The following is a 23,324-nucleotide window of genomic DNA, read 5'->3' as shown; positions in this document are numbered from 1 at the left end:
TCCACTTCTATATATATCTTACATATAAGATGATAAAAAATTACACCTACCAGTTGCTTCTATGGGCTGAAATAGAGTATACCAATTTTGCATAATTGACATCAATGCCTGAATTCCAACCTCAGTAGCGCACGTCACCAACCAGCGTACCATCTCCCGTCGACGCCAATTCATCGTCATCAGAGTCATTCTCATGACCTGCAACCCGAGCTCGTAAGCAGATTTCAACGCAGGTAAATGTTTGGGACTGTCAGGGGGCGTGGCTATTTTAAATGCATCTTGTGCTAGTTTGAATAGTTGGGAGGAGCTATGAATATGCCGCTGAGCCGCCTCTAATACTGTTTGCAATCTTGCGGGTGACCCTGAAATATACAGCAAAATTAATAATTTTCTTGTTAACAAACTATGCAGTGTCTAAAAAGACCTTTACCTCAATAAAATGAAAAAAAAAGAAGGAGGCATAATTTTAAATTCAATGCGAAAATTTTCTTCTAAATTTTATTTACAACATAAACTTTACCTTTGGCTGCATTGAGAAGAGTACAGGCCAGTTCACACTGCTGTCCCTCAACGTGCCCTAGAATAAACCACCGCGGAAACCTTGACAACACCACCGATCCTACATTATTGAGACCATCGTCCAACTCCTCCGTGTTCTCTAATACTGGTAATCTATAAGTAAATATATCATTTTAATTACAGCATTGGTCTATTTTATGTCTACAATTTAATTAAAATATCAAAGGCCCTAACGCATGCAATTTTTGTCGTTTTTTAAGTTTCGTGTTTTAAAAATGCTACTTAATTCAAATTTTGACGTAAGTATAACAAAATATATTCAGAAAACAATAAAAGCCGGAAGAAAATAATGTCGCTGATAATAGGCAAAGTAATTATGGGAAATTACAAATAATACAAACCTTAATGCCCTCAGACCGATCCTGTATGCCAAATCCTCATTATGTGTAAGTAAACTGTTGAACAGATATTTTGCAAAAGTGTGCATGGGATAACTCTCAGTGTGAATTCCCATACCTAACCCACAAGTAGGACCACCTGAAATAGAAGCACATCATTTAGTTGTTTTCATAAATAATGAAGGCCATTCATGATCTTAAAATATATCTGGATCTAACAATCTACAACAATACAGTGTAACTTCTGAAAACCAAACACTTTGGGACTCGCCAAAAAGTACAAAATTTGAAAGTTTCCGAAATTCAGAAGTTCAGAATTATATGAACAAGTAGAAACAATAAACAAATATTTAAGAAGACATGATGAAAAATATATGAAGCTGATTAAATTCATAAAATGGCAAAGTTATAGGACTTTTATAGGACAAGTTTATACTTATATTAAATATCTTTGTAATCTATAACTGAATTTGTTGATACAATAGCATAATGTTAATTTTCACAATTTAACCTTTAGTATATTTCACGTAGTAACAGCTATTAATCTTTAATCTTTGTTTTCATCTCATTATACTTCTCAGTCTTTTTATTTTCAAACTTCACTATAATCAAGTGTTTGACATGCTGGACAGATTATGATTCTAATAGGTGTAAAGATAAATGGTTATAATGAATGTAGGACAAAACCCCACATGTCAAAACCCAACACCTCAAAATTTTATAGAGTTGACAAAACCTCACACCTGAATTTTATAGAGTGGACAAAACCCCACACCTTCAATTTTAATTGCTAATTGGAAGATACTGACCAGTATCATATTCCTTCCTTCACACCTTTTCATTTCCGGATTTTGGAAGTAAATTTGAATTGATGTAATAAAAAATTTACCAGAAAATTGTTCAGAATTCAGAATTTAGAAGTTCTGTAATTCAGAGGTCTTAATTATATAGAAAGCAGGAGAAATTTCGGGATCCTGAAAAATGTTCAAATTTCAGAAGTTTCCAGATTTTAGAAGTTCCGGAATTCATAAGTTACACTGTATAAGCATTACAAGCTAACAAAAGTAATAAGACTGGCACCTAAAATATACATGTAACTGCTAACAAAAGTAAGGCTGGCACCTAAAATATAACTATCATTTGTGACAAACATTGTTTCCAAGGCACAAAAATATATTTGTTTCTGGTCCGCCATACGCTTAGTGCTAAAAATAGCACAAAAAAACGTGAAAAAAAAATTCTTACACAACAAACACAGGATGTCAGGATTGGTAAGGACTCTTATATGGAGTGACATAATAGCTCAAAAACAAGTCAATGTCATTCTCTTTTTTTAAAGGCACATTATGCCTCAAAAATCTATATTTTATATTATGTCAAACATGGTTAAATAAAGGTTTAAGAGCATGTTAGATGTACATGTATTACAAATGAAAATAGTAGCACTGAACATGTAGTTATATGTTGCAAAGGTAGCAAAGCAGTATTTTGACTTTCATACAAAATACTAATTCACTTCAATGATACCAATTGCCAACAGAGCTACAGAAGCAAAAGATAATTCATGTATATAGCAAATGAGTAAGTTCTTGGAAACTGTAACGAAAATCTAAAATACATTATGGGCCTTTAAAAGTAAATCTCAAATCAACCTTTTGCTAGAATGTTTTTCTTGAAGACTGTTCTCTATACCGAACATGTTTGACTTCTAAACACTATTCTAAAATTAGGATTTTATTTTGATAAAGGATATCTGTCATGTACAAAACATTCAAAAGAAGTCAACACTTAGTGAAAATTATCACCAATAACAAACTGACGCATTGATTAACATACAAATGGGCTTGCAAAAAATTCGATCACAACCAACACAAGAATAACAGGATTGGTAAGGACTCTTATATGGAGTGACATGATAGCTCAAAAACAAGCCAATGTTTGATTCTTTTAAAGGCACATTATGCCTCAAAAATCCATATTTTATATTCTTTAGGAATGTCAAACATGGTTAAATAAAGGTTTAAGAGCATGCTAGATGTACATGTATTACAATTGAAAATAGAAGCACTGAACATGTAGTTATATGTTGTAAAGGTAGCAAAATGTAAACAAAGCAGTATTTTGACTTTCATACAAAATACTAATTCACTATAATGATACAAATTGCCAACAGAGCTACAGAAGGAACAGATAGTTCATGTATATAGCAAATGAATAAGTTCTTGGAAACTGTAACGAAAAACCAAAAATTGTTTTAGAGAAATAAAAATTTAAAATACATTATGGGCCTTTAAAAGTAAATATCAAATCCCAATTTGAAGATCTAGTATGCTAGAATATTTTGCTTGAAGACTGTTCTCTATACCGAACATGTTTTGACTTCTAAACACTATTCTAAAACTAGAAGACTTTATTTTGATAAAGGATATCTGTCATGTTCAAAACATTCAAAAGAAGTCAACACTTAGTGAAAATTATCACCAATAACAAACTGACGCATTTATGATGTAATATGCTTATTGAATTTACACCGAGACTTTCCTTCCATTAACACTCTCCACAAACTGAGGTAAACAATAAATAACCTTTCGACTTCAGAACTACCATATAGTTTTCAGTACTTTTAAAACAATGCTATGCATCTTTCAATCGGAACAAAAAACCATATAAAATACAATACTAGTATGTGATACAGTCTTTAATATACCATTAAGTGACTTTATTCCCATTATCTTTTACAGCTGAATAACTTCCCCTAGCCCAAAATAGATATCATTTCCCCCTAAATATCTATATTTTCCCCTAAAATTCCCTATGCACAATCTTTCTAGAACCATGACTTAACAGCACAGTTGACTTATATTAGCTAGCATATCTTTACTGAAAGACAAAAAGCTGTCCCTATATAGATAGCCTGCCTCTACTATGTATCATGCATGGTAAATTTAATTGACATTGAAATTTTATAAAATGTGTGGGTAAATTCCACTCTCAGGTGTTGGATTTCAGATTTTCCTCTTTTTCTTAATTATCCTGCTTCAGAAAGCTACAGGCTGTTTTGAAAATTGCAAAAAAAAATCACTGATGTTTTAATGTTTTGATGTTTAATGGGGGAAGGTGGAAGATGATCGGAAAGCCTGAAGTAATATATATCACAAGGTTTGTAAGCAAACACCCGTCTCACTTGATTTTTTTATAGCAATGACTGACTTTTGAGCAGTTTTGAGTCTTACTTCATAAAATACATCCAAACAAAATATAAAGAAAATATAGCGAAATTTTATGAGTTTAAACATCACCATATTGCTCTATCTAATAAAAACAGGGAGGCAACTTGTGTTACAGCGCTATATGTATTATCCGATGTTTCTTACTTTAAAAAACGTATGTAAATCTCTTACCATCAAGCATTTGAACACACTGTTTACACAAAACTTTCACTAAAGTTGCATCTAGTTCAAGAGCTTGCAATTTGGCCAGTAACTTCTCCTCCTGTTTACAAGTTTTCTCCTGGGCGTACAACCCTGTTGGCATATTTCTCTGCTGGTCCAAACCTACAACGTTCAAACATAGAAAAGTTATAAAACAACCTATCATTTATTTATTAATATAAATAAGCTATTTAAAGGCATGCTAGGCCTTGGAAACAAAATTATTTCACTCTTCAACCATGATTATCTAATCAAATCTTAAGTCTTGTTGGAACTAACCAGTACTGGTGTTGTATGAAGGAACATGTTTGTCAGCAAAGCAAATAAGAAAAGAAAATAGTTCCTCCAATAAATACTTTTTAAAGACAATCAATTTAAAAAAAATTGCACGTTTTCATTTAATATTAAAAGGCCGAAACTTTCAGAAAAAGTTAACAAGTCCCCCGCAGGAGCTGTATCATTGATGATGTCCAGGTTTTCCCAACACATGAAAAGTCGCCAATGGAGTGCTACCTGCTAACCTAGATATTTTGTAAAGTCATAAATACCACATACCTATCAATGCTACCTCTAACGCCAGCGTAAGGTAGGACTCGCTGTTGTCACAGTGACCAGGGATTATTTTGTGAACATATCGAACTGGAAGGCAGCTGGATCCATTCTCATTGAAGAATAACCTACTGCTTAGGGGATCTGTAAATAAAATAAACAAATATTGGATGTTACATTCCAGTAAGTGCTGTGCAAGGTTTTATGACCTAGACTCCACTGAATTGAATTTGTGAAATGTCTAGTGCTTTGAACTGAATTAGTGAAATGTCCTGCACTTTGAATTGATTTTGTAAAATGTCCTACCCTTAGTGTTGAATTTGTGCAATGTCCTGGACTTTGTGTTGAATTCGTTAATGTCTTGCACTGTGAAATGTACTTTGACCTTGGAACTCTCTTTATAGTAATTGAAAGGATTTCTATATCAAAGTACTAAAATTATTCAGCTAATAGTAAATAGTCTAGTCAGAATGGTGAATAATGAATTCATAAATGTGTACGTATGCCAGAAATAACACAAAAAGACACACTTCCCTTCCGTAATGTGGGTTTCTTTGTTCAACTATTTATAACCTTAAGTTAGGTTACTTCCCTTCAATATGCATTATTAGTATTATTTTAGGTGGGTCACTTCCCTTTAATTATTTGTTAGGTGGGTCAATTCCTTTCCATTATTTGTTAATATTTCATAATATCTTAAATGGACTTGTCCATCATCTTCCCATCAATATTGAATGATGGACAAGACCATTTGAAATTTTAGCATGGTAAGAGATAAAACTGTTTTTGTGTTACTTGCTCTTTTTCACAACTAACTTTTGACTTTAAAATACTTTTAATTTGGAACAGTCAATGAAATTTGGAACAATCCATTTAATTATTAAGGGAATTCAAATTCAAAATACAAAATAATGAGCAAGCAGCAGTATACAGGCTGATCAGATGGCGAGGCCTGGCTATTATAAAGATGGTGAAAGCAAATCACTTTTCGTCCCATCAGGTTAAAGGTTAAGAAAATAAGTCATGTGACCCTGAACAGTTGACATACCTAGATTTTGAGGGCATTCCTCTTGTGCTTTTGAGGCCTCCAGTAGAGTGTCAAACAATACACTGACTGGATCTAGTGGGTGTCCAACCCAAGCTTCCATGTTGGTCTGAACTAAAAATGAAGTCCCAGACCCTCGACTAGTGCTTGGCATACCTAAAAAGATAAAAAGTGAAATATTTTTATTTATACTGCAAACTTTTTGTTGTTGTTCTTCCTGACAAGGAAGATTTATTTATTTTTTTTCCAAATTTAGGAAATATATTTCTATCTCATTCTATTTTTCAACTCATTTTTGAAAAAAAAAAACCACTGAAATTTCTTTCTTCTTTATGAAACACTTGCAAAGTTCACTCTAAATATAGAAAATATGAAGTTACATAGGTGTTTATTAGTATTCCAGTACATGTATAAATTAACAAGGTGAATGAAAGGCAAACAAAATAAAAGATCTATGTCTGACAAATTTTTATTGCCATTTCTCCATCGAATTTTTATACATTTTTTTTAATATTTTTAATAACATGCATTGCTTTTGACATGACATTTTCATATGAAGTACTTTAAACCCTACATGTACATTTTCTTCTAATTTTCAAATCTTTTTTTAAAGTTACAAGGTATTCTTTCAACTTGTATTTTAAGATTGCCACTTTAGGTCAAATTTGTCCAGCTTTACTGGAGAAAACAATACTTTTAATGACTATCTTTGCATTATTTCAGATGTGAGTAGGCATCAGAGAATAACCACCAACCTTCCAAGAAAGCTGAACAGCTTCATCATATGAAAGAATATTTGAGCCGCGTCATGACAAAACCAACATAATGCGTTGCAACCAGCATGGATCCAGACCAGCCTGCGCATCCGCGCATTCTGATCAGGATCCATGCTGTTCGCTTTCAGTTTCTCTACTTGTTATAGCGTTTGTAAGCGAACAGGATGGATCCTGATCAGACTGCGCAAATGCGCACGCTGGTCTGGATCCATGCTGGTCGCAAACCAATTATGTTGGTTTTGTCGTGACGCGGCTCATTTAAAGGACCTAAGCCAACAAAAGGGAGGGAAATTAAAATTAGGTAAAAAACATTAACCGCTCGGCAGAGTGGCAGCATGGCCGAGTGGTTAACACGTCAGACTAGTACTAAAAGGATTCCTGGCTGCTTAAGTTTAAACACTGTTGTTTCCATGAGCCAGAAACTTAACACTCAGTGCTTATTACAGGTTGGTTCCAGGAATGGATTCAGTGTTTCAGTGAGCTTAACCGTTTGGCAAAGGATATCCTCACGACAAGAACTTTTCCGTCATGTTATTAACAAGATATCATGTTATTAACAAAATATCAATCAAACTTGTATCTTACCTTCCAACTCTATTTGATGTTTCTTGTGGTTGATCAGCTGCTGATGTTTTAACGTTTGCACGATCACAACAGCCAATCGTAGACCTTCATTACTGTAACCATGGGAACGCAATGCATCAACTCGAGCACAAGCTGTTGGTAAATGCTCTGTAACATAAAAATAACACAAGATTACTATCATGTGTTAACAAAACTTAAATGATTACACTGAATTAAAGTATATTGCCTCAACCAACCATCTTTTCTCCTATATTTTTAGTCATAAAGATATCTGATGGGCTATATGGCTAAGTATAAATAGTTGTAAGCTTACACAACCTATGTAATATTGAGAACAACCATTAATACTATTAGTTATAAAGATTTTGAACAGGTTATATGGCCCTATATAAAGAGCTGTTGGCATAGGTGAGGGTTATATTGTAAACAACCTTTTAAATATGGCTATATAACCTGTCACTAATTTATAATACAACAAACTTCCTTTTTTAGAAGGAAAAAAAGAGATTTCTTCATAAATTGACAGCAGCAATATATATAAACTATATAAACGTCACAATTATCCAATGAAAAGTGACATTACAAATGTGCAGTATTACAAACTGCTTTATAACATATTCATAGTAAAATAATAATAGTAAGCAGAATAGCTTTATTTCAAGAAAATTACTTCAAAAATTGATAGTAACTGCGTATACAGACTACATAAACATCATGATTATTCAATGAAAATTTATGTTACAAATCTGCAGTATTACAAAATGCTTTTCCTTGCAATCTGTATGGGCAACAGCTGAACTAGACATCAAATCATATCAAACAAACAATTGATCAGGTTTAGGGCATAAAATTCACTGAGAAAAGGTTAAAAGTTTTCCATTACTTTAGATTGCGATGTTTCAGGGGCAAACAGTATATAAAGCATTGACATTTTACCTCAGAAGTAACTCTCTTATAGTACTGAGTGTAGGAACTCACATTTTTTTAAACGTGAATATAACAAGAAACTGATAATGAAAACTATCCTTTCTCATAGCATGGTAACATTGATAATAAACCTATTACAAATTTGATGTCTTATAATTCATGCAAACTGAATTGCTGGCCGGCTGGAACTTCCTAAAAATAAATTGATGCATAATCTTTATTTGTTTGGTCATTATTAACTTTGGGATAAAAAATAAAATGAAATTTTTTTAAGTTAGTCGACCAATAAAATAGCACCTAGTCAGACTGCAAGGACTTTCAAGTTGGCCTAGCTCTATACTGATTGTTAAGGCTTCAGTCAAAGAAGTTAAACGTTATAACGGTAGAACCAATTTGCCTTGAATTGTTCGCTTATATAACCTCTAACACATTATCCAAAAGAATACATATATATGAGCCGCATCACAACAAAACCAACATAGTGGGTTTGCCCAGACCAGCCTGCGCATCCGATTAGGATCTGATTAGGATCCATGCTGTTCGCTTACCAACCTATTACAAGTACAGAAACTGTTAGCGAACAGCATGGATCCTGATCAGACTGCGCGGGTGCTCAGGCTGGTCTGGATCCATGCTGGTCGCAAACGCACTATGCTGGTTTTGTCCTGACGTGGCTCATATATAAATACTGACCATGCCATAATGGAATGCCTCTACAGTCAAACATATCTGTGTCCTTGTCAGCTTCATCAATGTCAAGGTCATGCCGTAAAATCAGCTGTAGGTGTTTGTCACGCCACGTAAGCTTGCTTGCTTCTAGGGCTCTTTGAAATATTGTTCGTGCTCGGACTGGCTGAGGATTTAATGCAGCACCTGTGTAGAAAAATCAAAAATATTCATAATTCAATGTAAAGTCAAGAAATTAATGAAAAGTTACATAAATAAATAATCTGAATTTCTCTAAAAACAATTTGTTACGAGTCCTTAGTTTTTCGATCAAGCATTGAACCCTGTTTGTAATGTACCTTGTTTTTCAACTGAATACATGTAATATCTATTAAAGAGGCAATGTTATACAATATATACATGACCACCTTGATGTATTTACTTATCACCTAATATATTTACTTCTCACCTAATGTATTTACTTTATGCCAAGCTAAGACTGTATCACACAATAAAACATGTGCTTTTTATCTAGCATTACACAATAAGAAATGTGTGTTATTCATCTATCAGTAAACAACTTCCAAGTGACACACATACACAAAAATTTTATTTGTAATATCGACCTGAAATTTTATCATACATTACATTGAAAATATTTAATATGCACTAGATTATGCCCACCTCATTTTAGATAACTTAAAGATGCTATATTTCTAGACATAACAAAAGAGGGTTAACTTAGTTTATTAGTATTGAGATCACTTGCCCTGTATTTATGTAGGTTCCAATTTTGGTAAGGGACACTCTCTTAGTAAGGAGGCTAGCTAACAAAAACTGGTCATCTTTTTTTATCAGCACTACTGATGGGGCAAGACTACAGGTGCCCCTACATGCATTGTCATACGTCACAAATAGGCAATTTTTATGAGGGCACTAACAGGCAATTAAAATGGGGGTGCAAAACAGGCAATTTATATGGGGGCACAAAAAGGCCATTTAAATGGGGGCGCAAAACAGACAATTTATATGGGGGCACAAACAGACAATTTATATGGGGGCACAAACAGGCAATTTATACGGGGGCACAAACAGGCAACAGAAGTCACTCTCCACCAGTAAAGTTAAGAAAGTTCCCATGCGGCTTTCACAGTGTTGGTATGACATATAAATACAAAAATAAGAGAAAGGAAAAATTACAAAGACGGCAGGAGAAAAAAACAACATTACCTAAATTATTTGCACCTATATGTGTGATCATATTTCGGCTATCTGCATCTTCTAGAGGACAGACTTGATTGGAAGACCATTGTTCCAGCAGCTGTTGCCACTGCTCCTTCTCGGCACAACTGGAATTGGGGTTTAAAACCACACAGACCCATAGTGCACCTTAAATAGAACAATTTTAATTTTATATACGACTGGAATTTTTCTTTGCATTTAGTGATGCGGTACCAGGTGTTAAAACTGTAACAGTATACGAATCATGCCCACATTGCAAACGCCAAATCAAAATTTAAAATTGTTATGTGTTAACATGTAAATGACAAGGAATTTTATCACCTTGATGTTTTATTTTTTTTTTTTTTAAAGATGTAAGAAACAACTATTACAGTGTAAGACTGCAAAAACTTTATTAACTTTCAACCTTACTTTTAAAATCATTGAACTACCTACATTCACTAGACCTCTTTGTAACAAGGGCCATACAGTGCACTTGCTTGAACAAAAAATGCAAATATTTCTGTGTCTAGCTTAGTGCAGAATTATTTAAAATTCGAAAATATTATCTTTGCTAGCTTTACAGCGAACAGTCAAATCTTTTACCAAGTTCATCCCAGAGTTGTCTGCACTTGTCATTCATCTGAGTCCCCTGCGTTCTCCAAACAACAAGTCGAGGATCTGCCAGAAACTGTTCCGTGATGAGACGTAACATTCTAGCACCATTGGAATCTTTTGCTTGCAACATTTCTCGTACCTGTAAAACAATAAAAGTAATTTGAAATATATTTCATTTACATAAACAATTTTTTAGTATTTGGACAGTCAGTGACCTGGTAAATCCATGCAGGTTTTGTATTTATGACCTTTATTCTAATGTTTGCTTTTCCATTTCTAAGTATAGCCTTTTTCTAAAATATACATAAAACATGACTGCTTCCAGTATTCACCAATTTTTACTACAAGAACATTCACTGTTTTCTAAAGCAAGAAAAAAATCGAGACCGCTTCAAGTCAAACGAAATAACACTTAAGCTTGTTTGTTTGTAACTTCCAGTGTAAAAGTAAATACATTTAATAACGTATTTCAAAACACCTTAAATAAAGAAGCAGTGTGCCCCTAAGGTAAGTAAGTAAATACATCAGAAGAACACAATTTAGGTGCAGATGTTCCTCTACTAAAAACACATATTGCGAGTGTAAGTAAATGTACTCGTAACAGTCTTTATTGCGTAGCTTCTTAAATAGTTTAATTTTATACAATTGAATTGTACATTTCTTGGATCAAATTTTGATTAGAAATTCAAACGTATTCATTTACCAATCTTTGTATCATAGTTTGGGGACATTTCTGTTGAAAATGTGACAGAGTTAAATCGTATACATATACATGCACAGTGCATTAACTGTAGAGCAGGTATTAGTTACCCACACTCAAGAGCATGCCCATTGATTGGTTCATTTTGTCCGGGGTTTACATATTGTGACGACAGAGAAAGGGATATCGATGGAAATATCATATTCAGATGCTCGTGCATTGGTTACTTTTTTGTGGGGTTTCATATTGTGGTATCAGGGAACGTGTTTTTATGTTTGACTATGATACAAAAGAGAAAGAACATCAAAACACTCGGCAATCTGATTTATACTCGGGGGCTACACCCCCTCGTACAAATCAGTTAGCCTCATGTTTCGATGCTCTTTCTATTACATATATCTCAGTTTCAACATAACCCACTCATTAATACTAATGTTTCAGTTTGTCTAGTTTCTCCCCCTTATCTCCTTTGCATTAGTCATTCAGGACTTTTTTAATATATTTCTACCATTTCAAAAGCTTTTTCAAAACCCAACTTCACAATGCCTTTTAGTCTGCAATTTCCCACAGGTCTATGGTTTAAAGTTGACTATGACAAAACAATCGTAATATTTTATCCTATCTATGTTCTATTCGGAATAATCAATCTATGTGTCGCCGCGTTACACAAAACCTTATTACAAATTTACACAAAAGCCTGTTTACTCATCGGCATTAATTTTCATGCTTACAATTACACTATTTGTTGTGTATCAACATTACAGTTTGCGATTAAATATTTATCTTCGAGGCCATTACATCCCGTCGCTTAATCAAACCTACCTCGTTTTTACACATACTTAAACCAAAATGCATTCAAAATTTAACAGTGGCATAGCAATTCGCAGATTAATGATTTCTTTATTCTGTTTAAATCACTTTACAAATCAGCGTATATAATGCATTATTTCAGTCCCGATGCACGAACATAAGAAGTTCTACGTTATTTGTATGAAAACAAAGAAATTGCCCCTCGTCTATCAAATCTTCATGATGACTCAACCAATTGGACTTTGATTTATAACATTTTCAAATAATTCAAATGCAAAAACAAACTCATAGCAATGTAAACAACTGAAAAGCTTGTTCTTTAATCTAAATACACTTAAAACAACATACTGAGTCACTTGTATATCAAACAAGCTTTGTGGATTTCGTTAAAAAACAACAAAATAACTTGTCTAATTGAAACTATTAATCTATCTGTTGATCTAAAATTACTTAAATTAATGACTATCAAGGTAGCTTTTTTTAGTGTAATTTCAGTCATAAATTCAAATATGTAAATTAAAAAATTGTTCAATTGCAGTGAAAAAAAGAGAAATATGTACATTTCAGATGCATTTCTCAAATACTTAGTTACAGTACTGAACTTACATTTAGTTCTGGGAGGGCAATTGTAGGCTTATTTACATTAACATATTTACCATACTTTAAATATACTTCATAGTTGCTTAATTATTCATATATTATAAATACTACCATAGCAAAGTAATCAGCTTATCTCCACAACTGAAACAAAGAAAACCAAAAAAAGGATAAAATAGCAAAAACTAAATTTTCTTAGCAAGATTTCCACAGTGTTGTACACTGTAATGTATGAACTTTTCTCCTTCTATCATGAACTATATCAATGAAATAAACACAAGTATATTTGTTTTTAAAACCTTACAGCTAAAATATAGTGTGACTTCAAGGAACAGAGAAATAAAATCTGACAATTTATTTTCCCTGTTTTCATTTCTAGCACCATTTGATCTGGTTCCCATCAAGAATTTATTCACCTCAGCCAATCAAGCACTCCCCAGCAAAACAATGAACAATCATTGTAACAAAAACAACATTTATAATAAATCAAGCACAGCTTTTCTATGCTTTTTGTTTATAGTAACTAATCAAGATTTTCCAGGAGGTTTTATGCATTTCTTTCAAAAGGGAAATACTGCATCTCTTCAGACAGAACAAAAAGGAACACGCACACAAATGTGCAACAACACAATTGTAAGATTTCACAACAGATCGTTTTCATCTGCTATTGAAAACTTTAAATAATGTTTCCGTTTCAATAACCTTACTAATATGGACATAAAACCGCAAATATTACGTTACTCTCGAAACTCATTGAAATCGCAAGTCATTCGAAATTTATCAGCCGGCAATCTTGGTGCATTGGCTACTCTCTCTTTGAGCCCCGAATACCATTTTTGATACGCCATATAAAGTTTAGCTTAAATAATCGACTCAAACATCCTTTCATGCAAAATAATCAATGTTTTATCTCGATCATATAAACACCTTTTTGTTATATGTTCCTTAAACCTTTTGTGTTCAATTACGTAGTGAAGTGCCGATTACAAGGTATTGATACTGTAACACGTACAGGCCATAAATCGGGTCAGGTGGGTAACATGGAAGGTAGCGTATCTTCGAATATATTAAACATTTACCACACTATTTATATTTGTAATAATTATTAGATCTGCTCTAAATTTTGGGCTTACCAGAGATAAAATACAAGAATTCAATGTCCAAAAGCTAAAATTTTTGAAGCAGTTCATATTATAGACTGGTCACACTGCAGGCTCAGACAGGAAAGCTCTTTATTGCTGGATTATGAGCAAACCACCATCATGGAATGGTCGACTAGTATGGAAACATAAATTTTTAGTTCATTTAAACCCCCTTTTGCTTTGTTCATTTATCAGTCTTTTAATACCTATATTCAAAACACAGTCAATATTCATCTACATATATCTTCTGGAGTTAAAAGCAAATAAAAAGAGCACTGAAATGAAAATGACAGAAATATAAATAGAAGTTGGACTGATACCTAATTTATTCTTTTCAACAGTCTATGCCAGCATTATTAAAAACCAAACAATTGTCTACATTGGTCAAGATTCCTCAAAACAAATCATGAAATTCTTCACATCTTGTATTAACCTTTTTTACTTCAGCTTAAGAAGCCAATTATATATCTCTCCGAGGCACAATGGCATTACTCTCTTAAACGGTTGTTCCTTGCGTTCTTCGATTTATGACTTGCATTCAAACCTTCAATAATGAATATTAACTGGAGGAAAGAACAATAACTCTTTTCAAAAATAATTGCCCTCATTTCTTACATTCCCTGTGACAAAAAATCCATAATGGAACACTTCGTTCCTCACTGACAGGACAATCTTCATGAATGAGAGCTTCTTAATGCTAATTTTTTCCCCGAACATAAATGAGCCCTTATAAGTGGAGCGAAAACTATTCCCTTCAATAATAAAATTACTAATGAGGATAACGGTAAAGTAAAATCATCTCCTCTATAATCAATAACAACCATGAAATAAAAGACTTCGAAGAAGAATTTTAACATCTGCAAACCAATGTTTCCTGACAAAAGAAGCCTTTCTTCGATTACATCTCAGTTACGTCTCTGCCTCCGTCTTGAAGCACGGGGAGATGATGGAAATAATATTTCTAGATTACTGATTTAACAATGTGTAACTTCAACGGGGGTTGACAGAAATCCTGTCTCTCCGGGGACTCAACAAACATGTAATTTAACTAACTTGTCAAGAAGAATCAATTATCCAGAAATGTCGACAGAGCCTACGTTTTGATTTTCAATTAAACTTAATTTGAGAATTTGCAATTAAAACTGTAAACAGACACATGCAGGTTTACGATTGCAAGGGGCAAAAATGAGAGATATTAAACAGAAACCATAATATTTTACGAAACCCCATACCCTGAAACAATGTCTTAGAACAAAGTTGACAAATAATTCATGAAAAGAGATTGAAATGTGCAACTGAATCTGTCCTTTAATTCTAGTTTCTTATTCCCAGCACAAGCCAGTCTTTTAAAGTCTCTAGAAAGGAAAATTGGGATTTGAATATAATGGCTGCTCCATCACAACAGAATCAAAAATTGTATTCATCTATTCAACAAGTATACTGCAGACATTTACAAACTGTGTGGTTCTTTTTTACCCTTATGAATTTAATACATTAAACATTAAGTATAAAATGGTTATAATATTATTTCATTTTTTTTTACCCATCCTATTTTTTTCCCCTCAATTTGTCATTTCACAGTATCATGGCAAATAAGAATTAATAGTTGACGTATCCAATTTTGTTATCATTGCACAGTAATTTAATCACTTTAAAATGAAATGCTAATCAGTTTGAACGTCAAGTACCTTGTAATGCCATTTAACAATCAATACAGAATCCAGTTCTGTGGTAAGGTGTCTGCCTCTTAGCCTAGGGGTTGGGGTTCAAGTCTTTACCAAGTCACAATCATGTTTCCACAATATTGGTACCAGTAGAGACCCTGAGTCCAAATGCCAATCAGTATGGGTTTCTTACCCAACTGAGAAGCAAAAACTTCCAAGTAGTCAGTCTGCATAAATATTGTTGATTTTGTTTGCAAGAGAAGTATTTTGTTCAAAAGAGTATCTCACAAGAAAATATCAATACAAAAGTATTAAAGCATTAAATGCTACTATTTTTTATACATTATGTTCAACAGTTTCAGAGATAGTCCCTCAAAAATTCCCAATTTGGACTTTTTACAATGCTTTTTTCCCAAAATTTTTGGAAAAGTGGCCTGGTTTATAAATGATCTTCATTTGTTATCTTCACAATCACGTTTAAGAACAATGACTGTGATAGCGATTTTCTGAAAATACTTTTAAACTTGAAACACGAGTTACTGACAAAAATTTGAAACCTGTCCATCACTTATATATAACAAGAGCTGTCGGAAGGACAGCACGCTCGACTATTCTAAGTGCTTGATAGTGAAAGAGCCTTGATAATGTTACATTTTTTAAGTTCACAAAAGGGCTAATTTTTATTTATAAATTCATTTTATGGGCCTTAGAGAGAGTCTAATTATACAGTATTGGCTTGACTATTCGGAAGGTAATGTCACAAGGGTGTTTTATTGAGTATAATAATACTAATTACCTATGAATACATAAATTTGACAGAAAAGGTACAAAGGCTTGTTATTAAGATGTTTTATCAAGTAAATCACTGCTTTATTATTATGAATGCATAAAATTGTCCAAAAAAAGGCACAAACCCTTCAGTAGTTATTGAGATAACAGCTTACCATGAATTTCTAAGTTGAAAAAGGGGAGAAAAATCAGCCTAAATGCAAGACAGAATTATGGATCTTTGTCAGTGACCTACAATTATGATCCTAAATGCATATGTGAAGTTTTAAATAAATATCTTTTATAGTTATTAAGATATGTAAAACTTGCATGTAAACATTAACCAAGAGACTAAGTAGAAAAGGGGATATGAATCAGCCTTAATGCAAGATAGAGTTATGGAACTTGGTCAGTGACATACAATAATGACCCTTCAATTATGACCCTAAGTGCATGTGTAAAGTTTCAAGTAAATATCTTTGAAGACCTTTAACCTTTAACAAAAATTTCTAAGTTTCAAAGGGGCAAATAATTCTGCAAATATTGCAGGCAGAGTTATGCAATTTTTCAAACTGATGTACATATGTTACTACAAAAAAAGTATTTTAAATTTCAATTGAATACCTCAAGCATTAATTGAGATATTTGACTTTACAAAAAAACTTTAACCAAAATTTTGTAAGTTCCAAAGGGGCATAATTCTGTCAATAGTGTAGGCAGAGTTATCCAACTTGTCAATCTGATGTACCTTGTTACTATAAATAAGTATTGTAAGTTTCGATTGAATATCTCAAGTAATAATTGAGATATTTGACTTTACAAAAAACTTTAACCAAAATTTCTAAGTTAAAAAGGGGCATAATTCTGTCAATATTGTAGACAGAGTTATCCAACTTGTCAACCTGATGTACCTTGTTACTATAAATAAGTATTGTAAGTTTCAATTGAATATCTCAAGTAATAATTGAGATATTTGTCTTTACAAAAACTTTAACCAACGCAGACGCGGACGCCGACGCTGACGCCGGGGCGACTACAATAGCTCTCATATTCTTCGAATAGTCGAGCTAAAAATTCATATCGTTCTAATCCAGAGGTTATTTATAGATACGACCTTAGAATGTCATCTTTGAGAGATCAATATCAGGGTTGTCATTAACATTTTTTGCAGAAGGTTTGTTTTGAACTTGAGGCGGTCATTTCTGTCTTTATCATGCATAACAAAGAGTGTTTTCTTAATTTTGAGGCGGCCTATAATGCATTTGAGACAGGCATTTTGGCCTCCTGCCGCCTCTTAATGACAACCCTGCAATATACATAAAACTTGCATAATTTGTATCTTTATCAAACTTATCAAACTTAACCAAAAACCAAGAACAACAACAAAACAATTGAGACACCTATTGGAGTCTTAGCTACTAGTTTAGTGCCAGGCCAGTCTTTACAACATAGCAGTCTTACTACTAGGCTCTTTATTTTAGGCAGACAAAGAACACATTTTAATGTACGGACATCAATTGAATACATAAAAACTTCAAAATGTACCCAGGACCTGCTTTGCCATTTCTTTCAATTGATTAAAAAGTACAAAAACACTTTTTTTCCTTAATCAGTAAGATTATATCTTTGCAGTGCAAACTTTGTATTTTTTTCTTTTATTTCCTTCATAGCATTTTTTCCCCTTTATCTCAATTCCTTGTTTGCTTCGCATAAAATGGATTTCTGCGTAACTTAAAACATCCCCGAGCACAACACTGTCTGTTTATTATTCATCAATAACCAGACTTTGCCGTCAATAAATAAGCTCTCAAAACCCATTATTTCCCTTTGCAGGATGAAACAACTTCAGTCTTAGCCAGTAGGCTTTGTATTGGACAAAACTCGGGCCTGTCTGCCGTATTTCCTTTTTTTTTCCCTATCAATTTGGTTACCATGGAAAACAATAGCCAGATCATTTTCTCAAGATAAGCCCCAGTTTGATCAATAGACATGCTTTTAAGACCCTCAGTCGCTGGATCGGAATTCTTGAGTATCTTCGACAACATTCCGTAGTTACATTTTAATGAAGAAATCAATCGCCCTCCGCCATGTTTCCTGATGGCTTCTGGGTACTAATACACACTTCTCTTCTCTTGATTTAAGACAATAGCCAAGAGATAAAGTAGTTCCAAGATTGCAGCCGATTTTGCTATACTGCTAAGTAATTAACTGAAAGGTCTGGAACATGATGAAGCGGGTGAAAATCATCTGCCAGGGGAAAAAAATTGATATTTCCAAAAGAATTACATTCAAAGGTGATGACAAAGTCTTGACAGTTACATAAATCTTATATAAGACTTGGACTGAAAAAAACCAACAAAAAATGACCATAATATTCTTTAAGAAAAAAAAAATTTCTAATTGTTACTGCGTGAGAGGCCAGATCAAGAAAAATTGATAAACACTGATATAAGTGTATTGGGTAAAAGAAATGATGCCAATGTATAATAATTTTATAGTATTATTAAACTCATGAAAGGAACTCCAAGAAGGACAATGCACTTAAGTTGGACACAAAATGCTTCCCTAATGTTACTGTTCTTCCGATACAGTGCCTGGCAAAGCACTGTTCAAACATACTCCTTCAAGTTGGGTCCGGCTGTCTTATCCAGATAGTTGTGCATGACCAAAAAAAATTTTAGTTATATAAGGTGAATTAAAAAAATTACCCATTTGTAATCAAACATCCTTTTCTTAAATTTAAATTCATGAAAACAGATTAATCAAATAAATTTACATGCCTTGGTAACTTCATTGCAATCAACCTCCAACAAAAACCGAAACATAAAATCTTGAACTTCAGGTTCCTAAGAAAGATTTTTTCAGCTCGCTGACATTTCAAAACTTCAAACTCGTAAAACTGAAAGATTTTACGGTACTTGGAAAAACTAATTTCCTTTGACATTTTTCTTCTCAACCTAATTTTTCAATCTTTTTTTTCCAATTAACAATAATAACCCAATATTTTTCCAGAGAAACAAGCCTAATTTGAAGCTTGTATAACAAATATTTCTATGTAATATACACCTACAGATGTCATTAATCTGCGAAGCTAAAGAAACTCTTTTCAAAGCATTTCTCAAATTTCCTAAGTTGCTTTGCCCGTCATTCTTCAATCTTGGCCAACATCATTTTCTATTTTTCTCTTGACATATCTCATTTGAAAAGAAGGTTATTTACTTTTGTAGCAAGTGTCAATTTGCTTTGCGTTAACTTGGTACACTCAGTCAGATCACTAAAAAATATCGGCATTTTCTTGTCAGGCTGTTCACGATTTTATTGACACTCGGCTATGTGTACTGTTTGCAATGGACTTAGTTCAGGAGACAAAATGAATTGCTGTTTTCATCTTATTTGACTGTAACTACAGTAAAGGCAAATTATCTTTCCTAGCAGCCCAAAAAAAGAGAAGAATTTGTACATGTTCTAACCTTACAGGCCAAATCTTTTTTAAAATACAGGTCAAAGTACCATTCCTTAATTCATAATAGAGGGAATTCCAACGGCCATTACCCAACCTTGTGTCAAAAAATTAATGTAATGGTCTCCTGCAGTCCACTGTCACTTTGAGATGTCAAATTTGTGAGACTGTGGGGTTTTCAAAATTGTGCACTTGAGATATATAAAAATTGTGACCCTGACGTTTTTTTTAACATTCTGTGCTTGAGGGGTTTCCAAAATTGTTAGCTTGGGGGAATATAAAATTCGTGAATTAACAATGAAGCAAAGAACAATATAAAGCCCAGTCAGCACATATGGACACAGGCTGGCTCGACTCTATACAGTACTGTCATATGTTATACAGTGGTGTCATATGTGATACAGTGGTGTCATAATCTGATACAGTGTTGACATACATGATACAGTGTTGTCATATGTGATACAATGGTGTATATGTGATACAGTGTTGTCATATGTGATACAGTGTTGTCATATGTGATACAGTGTTGTCATATGTGATACAGTGTTGTCATATGTGATACAGTGGTGTCATATGTGATACAATGTTGTCATAATGTGATACAGTGTTGACATATGTGATACAGTGTTGGAATATGTGATACAACATTGTCATACGTGATACAGTGGTGTCATATGTGATACAGTGTTGTCATATGTGATACAGTGTTGTCATATGTGATACAACATTGTCATACGTGATACAGTGGTGTCATAATGTGATACAGTGGTGTCATAATGTGATACAGTGGTGTTATAATGTGATACAGTGGTGTCATAATGTGATTCATTGGTGTCATAATGTGATACAGTGGTGTCATAATGTGATACAGCGGTGTCATATGTGATACAGCGGTGTCATAATGTGATACAGTGTTGTCGTATGTGATACAGCGGTGTCATAATGTGATACAGCGGTGTCATAATGTGATACAGTGTTGTCGTATGTGATACAGTGGTGTCATAATGTGATACAGTGGTGTCATAATGTGATACAGTGGTGTCATAATGTGATTCATTGGTGTCATAATGTGATACAGTGTTGTCATATGTGATACAACATTGTCATACGTGATACAGTGGTGTCATAATGTGATACAGTGGTGTCATAATGTGATTCATTGGTGTCATAATGTGATACAGTGTTGTCATATGTGATACAACATTGTCATACGTGATACAGTGGTGTCATAATGTGATACAGTGGTGTCATAATGTGATTCATTGGTGTCATAATGTGATACAGTGTTGTCATATGTGATACAACATTGTCATACGTGATACAGTGGTGTCATAATGTGATACAGCGGTGTCATAATGTGATACAGTGGTGTCATAATGTGATACAGTGTTGTTATAATGTGATACAGTGGTGTCATAATGTGATTCATTGGTGTCATAATGTGATACAGTGTTGTCATATGTGATACAGTGGTGACATAATGTGATACAGTGGTGTCATAATGTGATACAGTGGTGTCATATAATCTCTATGATTGTCTTTATAGATCTTATATTTTAAATATGGCAAAGTTCTCTTAAACACTTCATTATCTTCTTCACCAGTACTAAAGGAAGTAAGGCAAGAAAAAGATAAAGAAAAAAAATAAGCCTTTAAATGAGTCATTTTCTTTTGGATTAAATTATTTGCACTGAATAGTATTCCTTTAACAATAGAAAACTAAGGAAATTAATATTTCGAAAGTGTTTCCTTTTTTAGACTTTAAGGATTGGAGAACAAATACAATAAAGTCATTAAAAGAAATCCATTGTCAATTATGTCATTTTTTATCCCTTTAATAACAACAATGCATGCAGAGGAAGGTTTTCTTTGTTTCAAATTAAATTTTATTGTCTATATATTTGCAGGTTATTTAAATTAATTACAAAAAAAGAAGTTAGAGCAGTTACTTCTGCATATTTTCAATTACTTAATAATTTTTCATTTTAACATTCTATTAATTTACAAAAGGAATTGAATTCTAAAGCTTTTAATGTATAATTTAGTGCTTGTTAAGCCCATCCTAGATTTATATCTAAAACTAAAAAAGATTATCCCAAAGGAAAGAGGAAAGGAAAGCTGATAAAAATATGATACTATTAAAAAAGACAGCAATTTTGCACATGACTGGGAGTTAATTCTCAGAATCAGCATCTTTTTTCTTTGTTACAAATTCATGAAATTCTGAGGTTTTTGTTGCTAAAAGTTAAAACTTTGATTATAAATATTCAGTTGAAGTTTTAAACTCTTCAACACTTTTTTCTCCCTTACCAGCATTCTATTTTGTTATCATTTTATGAGATACGCCATTCCTTAAAACACTGAGCATTCCACAATCATTGGTGGAATTTTGTAACCACAGTCGGGGATGAACGGCTCGTAATTTGCTGTCAGCAAACTTAATCACTCGGACATGTATCCCTAAAATCTATACACTATAGTCAATTATTGCCATGGCACAACAATTTCCAAAGTATGGCCAGGACTTTGACCCAAGCCACTATGGTGCAAAAACAATACAACACCGAAATGACCAGGAATTGCTGGGACAGGAGAAAGGTAAAAACACTGCTCATTTCGACCATTATCCCTGTCATTCACTTGGGCCTTGCCCGCAAGGTTACAATTGACTGATGCATTCATATCAGGTGGTGATACTATCACCTTTGTGCAGTAATGGGTTAGGTCCTTTCAAATTTACTAGGAGTTAACCAGTTATTGCACTAAGGTGATGATATATAAATGACGTGAAAAGTATACCTTTGCAAACATAGAATTGAGGTGATTTGCGGAGCTGAGGTAGTTTCCCTGAGAGAGGTAGGATCGGACTTGCTCCCGGACTTGGTCCTCGTCCAGATGCCAGCTGTTATCATCATCTATTGAGGCACCAGCAGTGGGGTCTGGAGCACCTGAAATATACAATACATTAATAACTAACAAAGGTTCAAAAACATCAAAGATTCAATATGAAATATAATGCTCAAGTGTTTCACGAATACCATTTTGTTTCAAGTTATATGAAGGCATCTGCTCTACTGACAAAAAGAGACCCCCACGTAGCCCAACCAGATATAATTCACTATATAATTGTTGAATATCATGCTTTTAATTACTCCTCTCTTTCTGAGCACTTAACAAACTTTAATACCACAAGTTGGCTGATTTCTAAGAAATATGTAGTATATCAATCCTACTCATGAATATTCAAACAAAGTGCAATATGTGACCCGGTACAATGTACTTTTAATGCTTGAGCAAAGTAAAATGAGATATCATTACAACATCTATTTTTCAGAAACATAGCCTGCCGGCAGCAACTGAAACTACCCATGTGACCAATGCGGCCCATCCATGCCATCTGATCATGATCTGCACTGTTTGCTATGGGGTAATTAAGTTCTTATGTTGA

The 23,324-nt window shown here is 33.5% G+C and overlaps 1 protein-coding gene across 1 annotated transcript in view; it reads right to left on the bottom strand.

Annotated features, from left to right (window-relative positions):
* LOC132737804 (zinc finger SWIM domain-containing protein 6-like) overlaps positions 1–23,324 on the bottom strand; it is a 60,971-nt gene that overhangs the window by 5,353 nt on the left and 32,294 nt on the right. The window contains exons 5-15 of the mRNA XM_060725151.1: positions 22,676–22,824; positions 10,724–10,874; positions 10,127–10,285; positions 8,924–9,103; positions 7,304–7,450; positions 5,946–6,098; positions 4,904–5,041; positions 4,319–4,471; positions 921–1,056; positions 521–672; positions 51–362 (exon numbers count right to left, since the gene is read on the bottom strand). Coding sequence (XP_060581134.1) covers positions 51–362; positions 521–672; positions 921–1,056; positions 4,319–4,471; positions 4,904–5,041; positions 5,946–6,098; positions 7,304–7,450; positions 8,924–9,103; positions 10,127–10,285; positions 10,724–10,874; positions 22,676–22,824 — 1,830 coding nt within the window. The remainder of the gene's footprint in view (positions 1–50; positions 363–520; positions 673–920; positions 1,057–4,318; positions 4,472–4,903; positions 5,042–5,945; positions 6,099–7,303; positions 7,451–8,923; positions 9,104–10,126; positions 10,286–10,723; positions 10,875–22,675; positions 22,825–23,324) is intronic.

Source organism: Ruditapes philippinarum, unplaced genomic scaffold (assembly GCF_026571515.1).
Source record: "Ruditapes philippinarum isolate M1 unplaced genomic scaffold, ASM2657151v2 ctg3286_1_1_1_1, whole genome shotgun sequence".
Lineage (NCBI taxonomy): Eukaryota > Metazoa > Mollusca > Bivalvia > Venerida > Veneridae > Ruditapes > Ruditapes philippinarum.
This window is presented reverse-complemented; position numbering and strand designations above follow the sequence as displayed.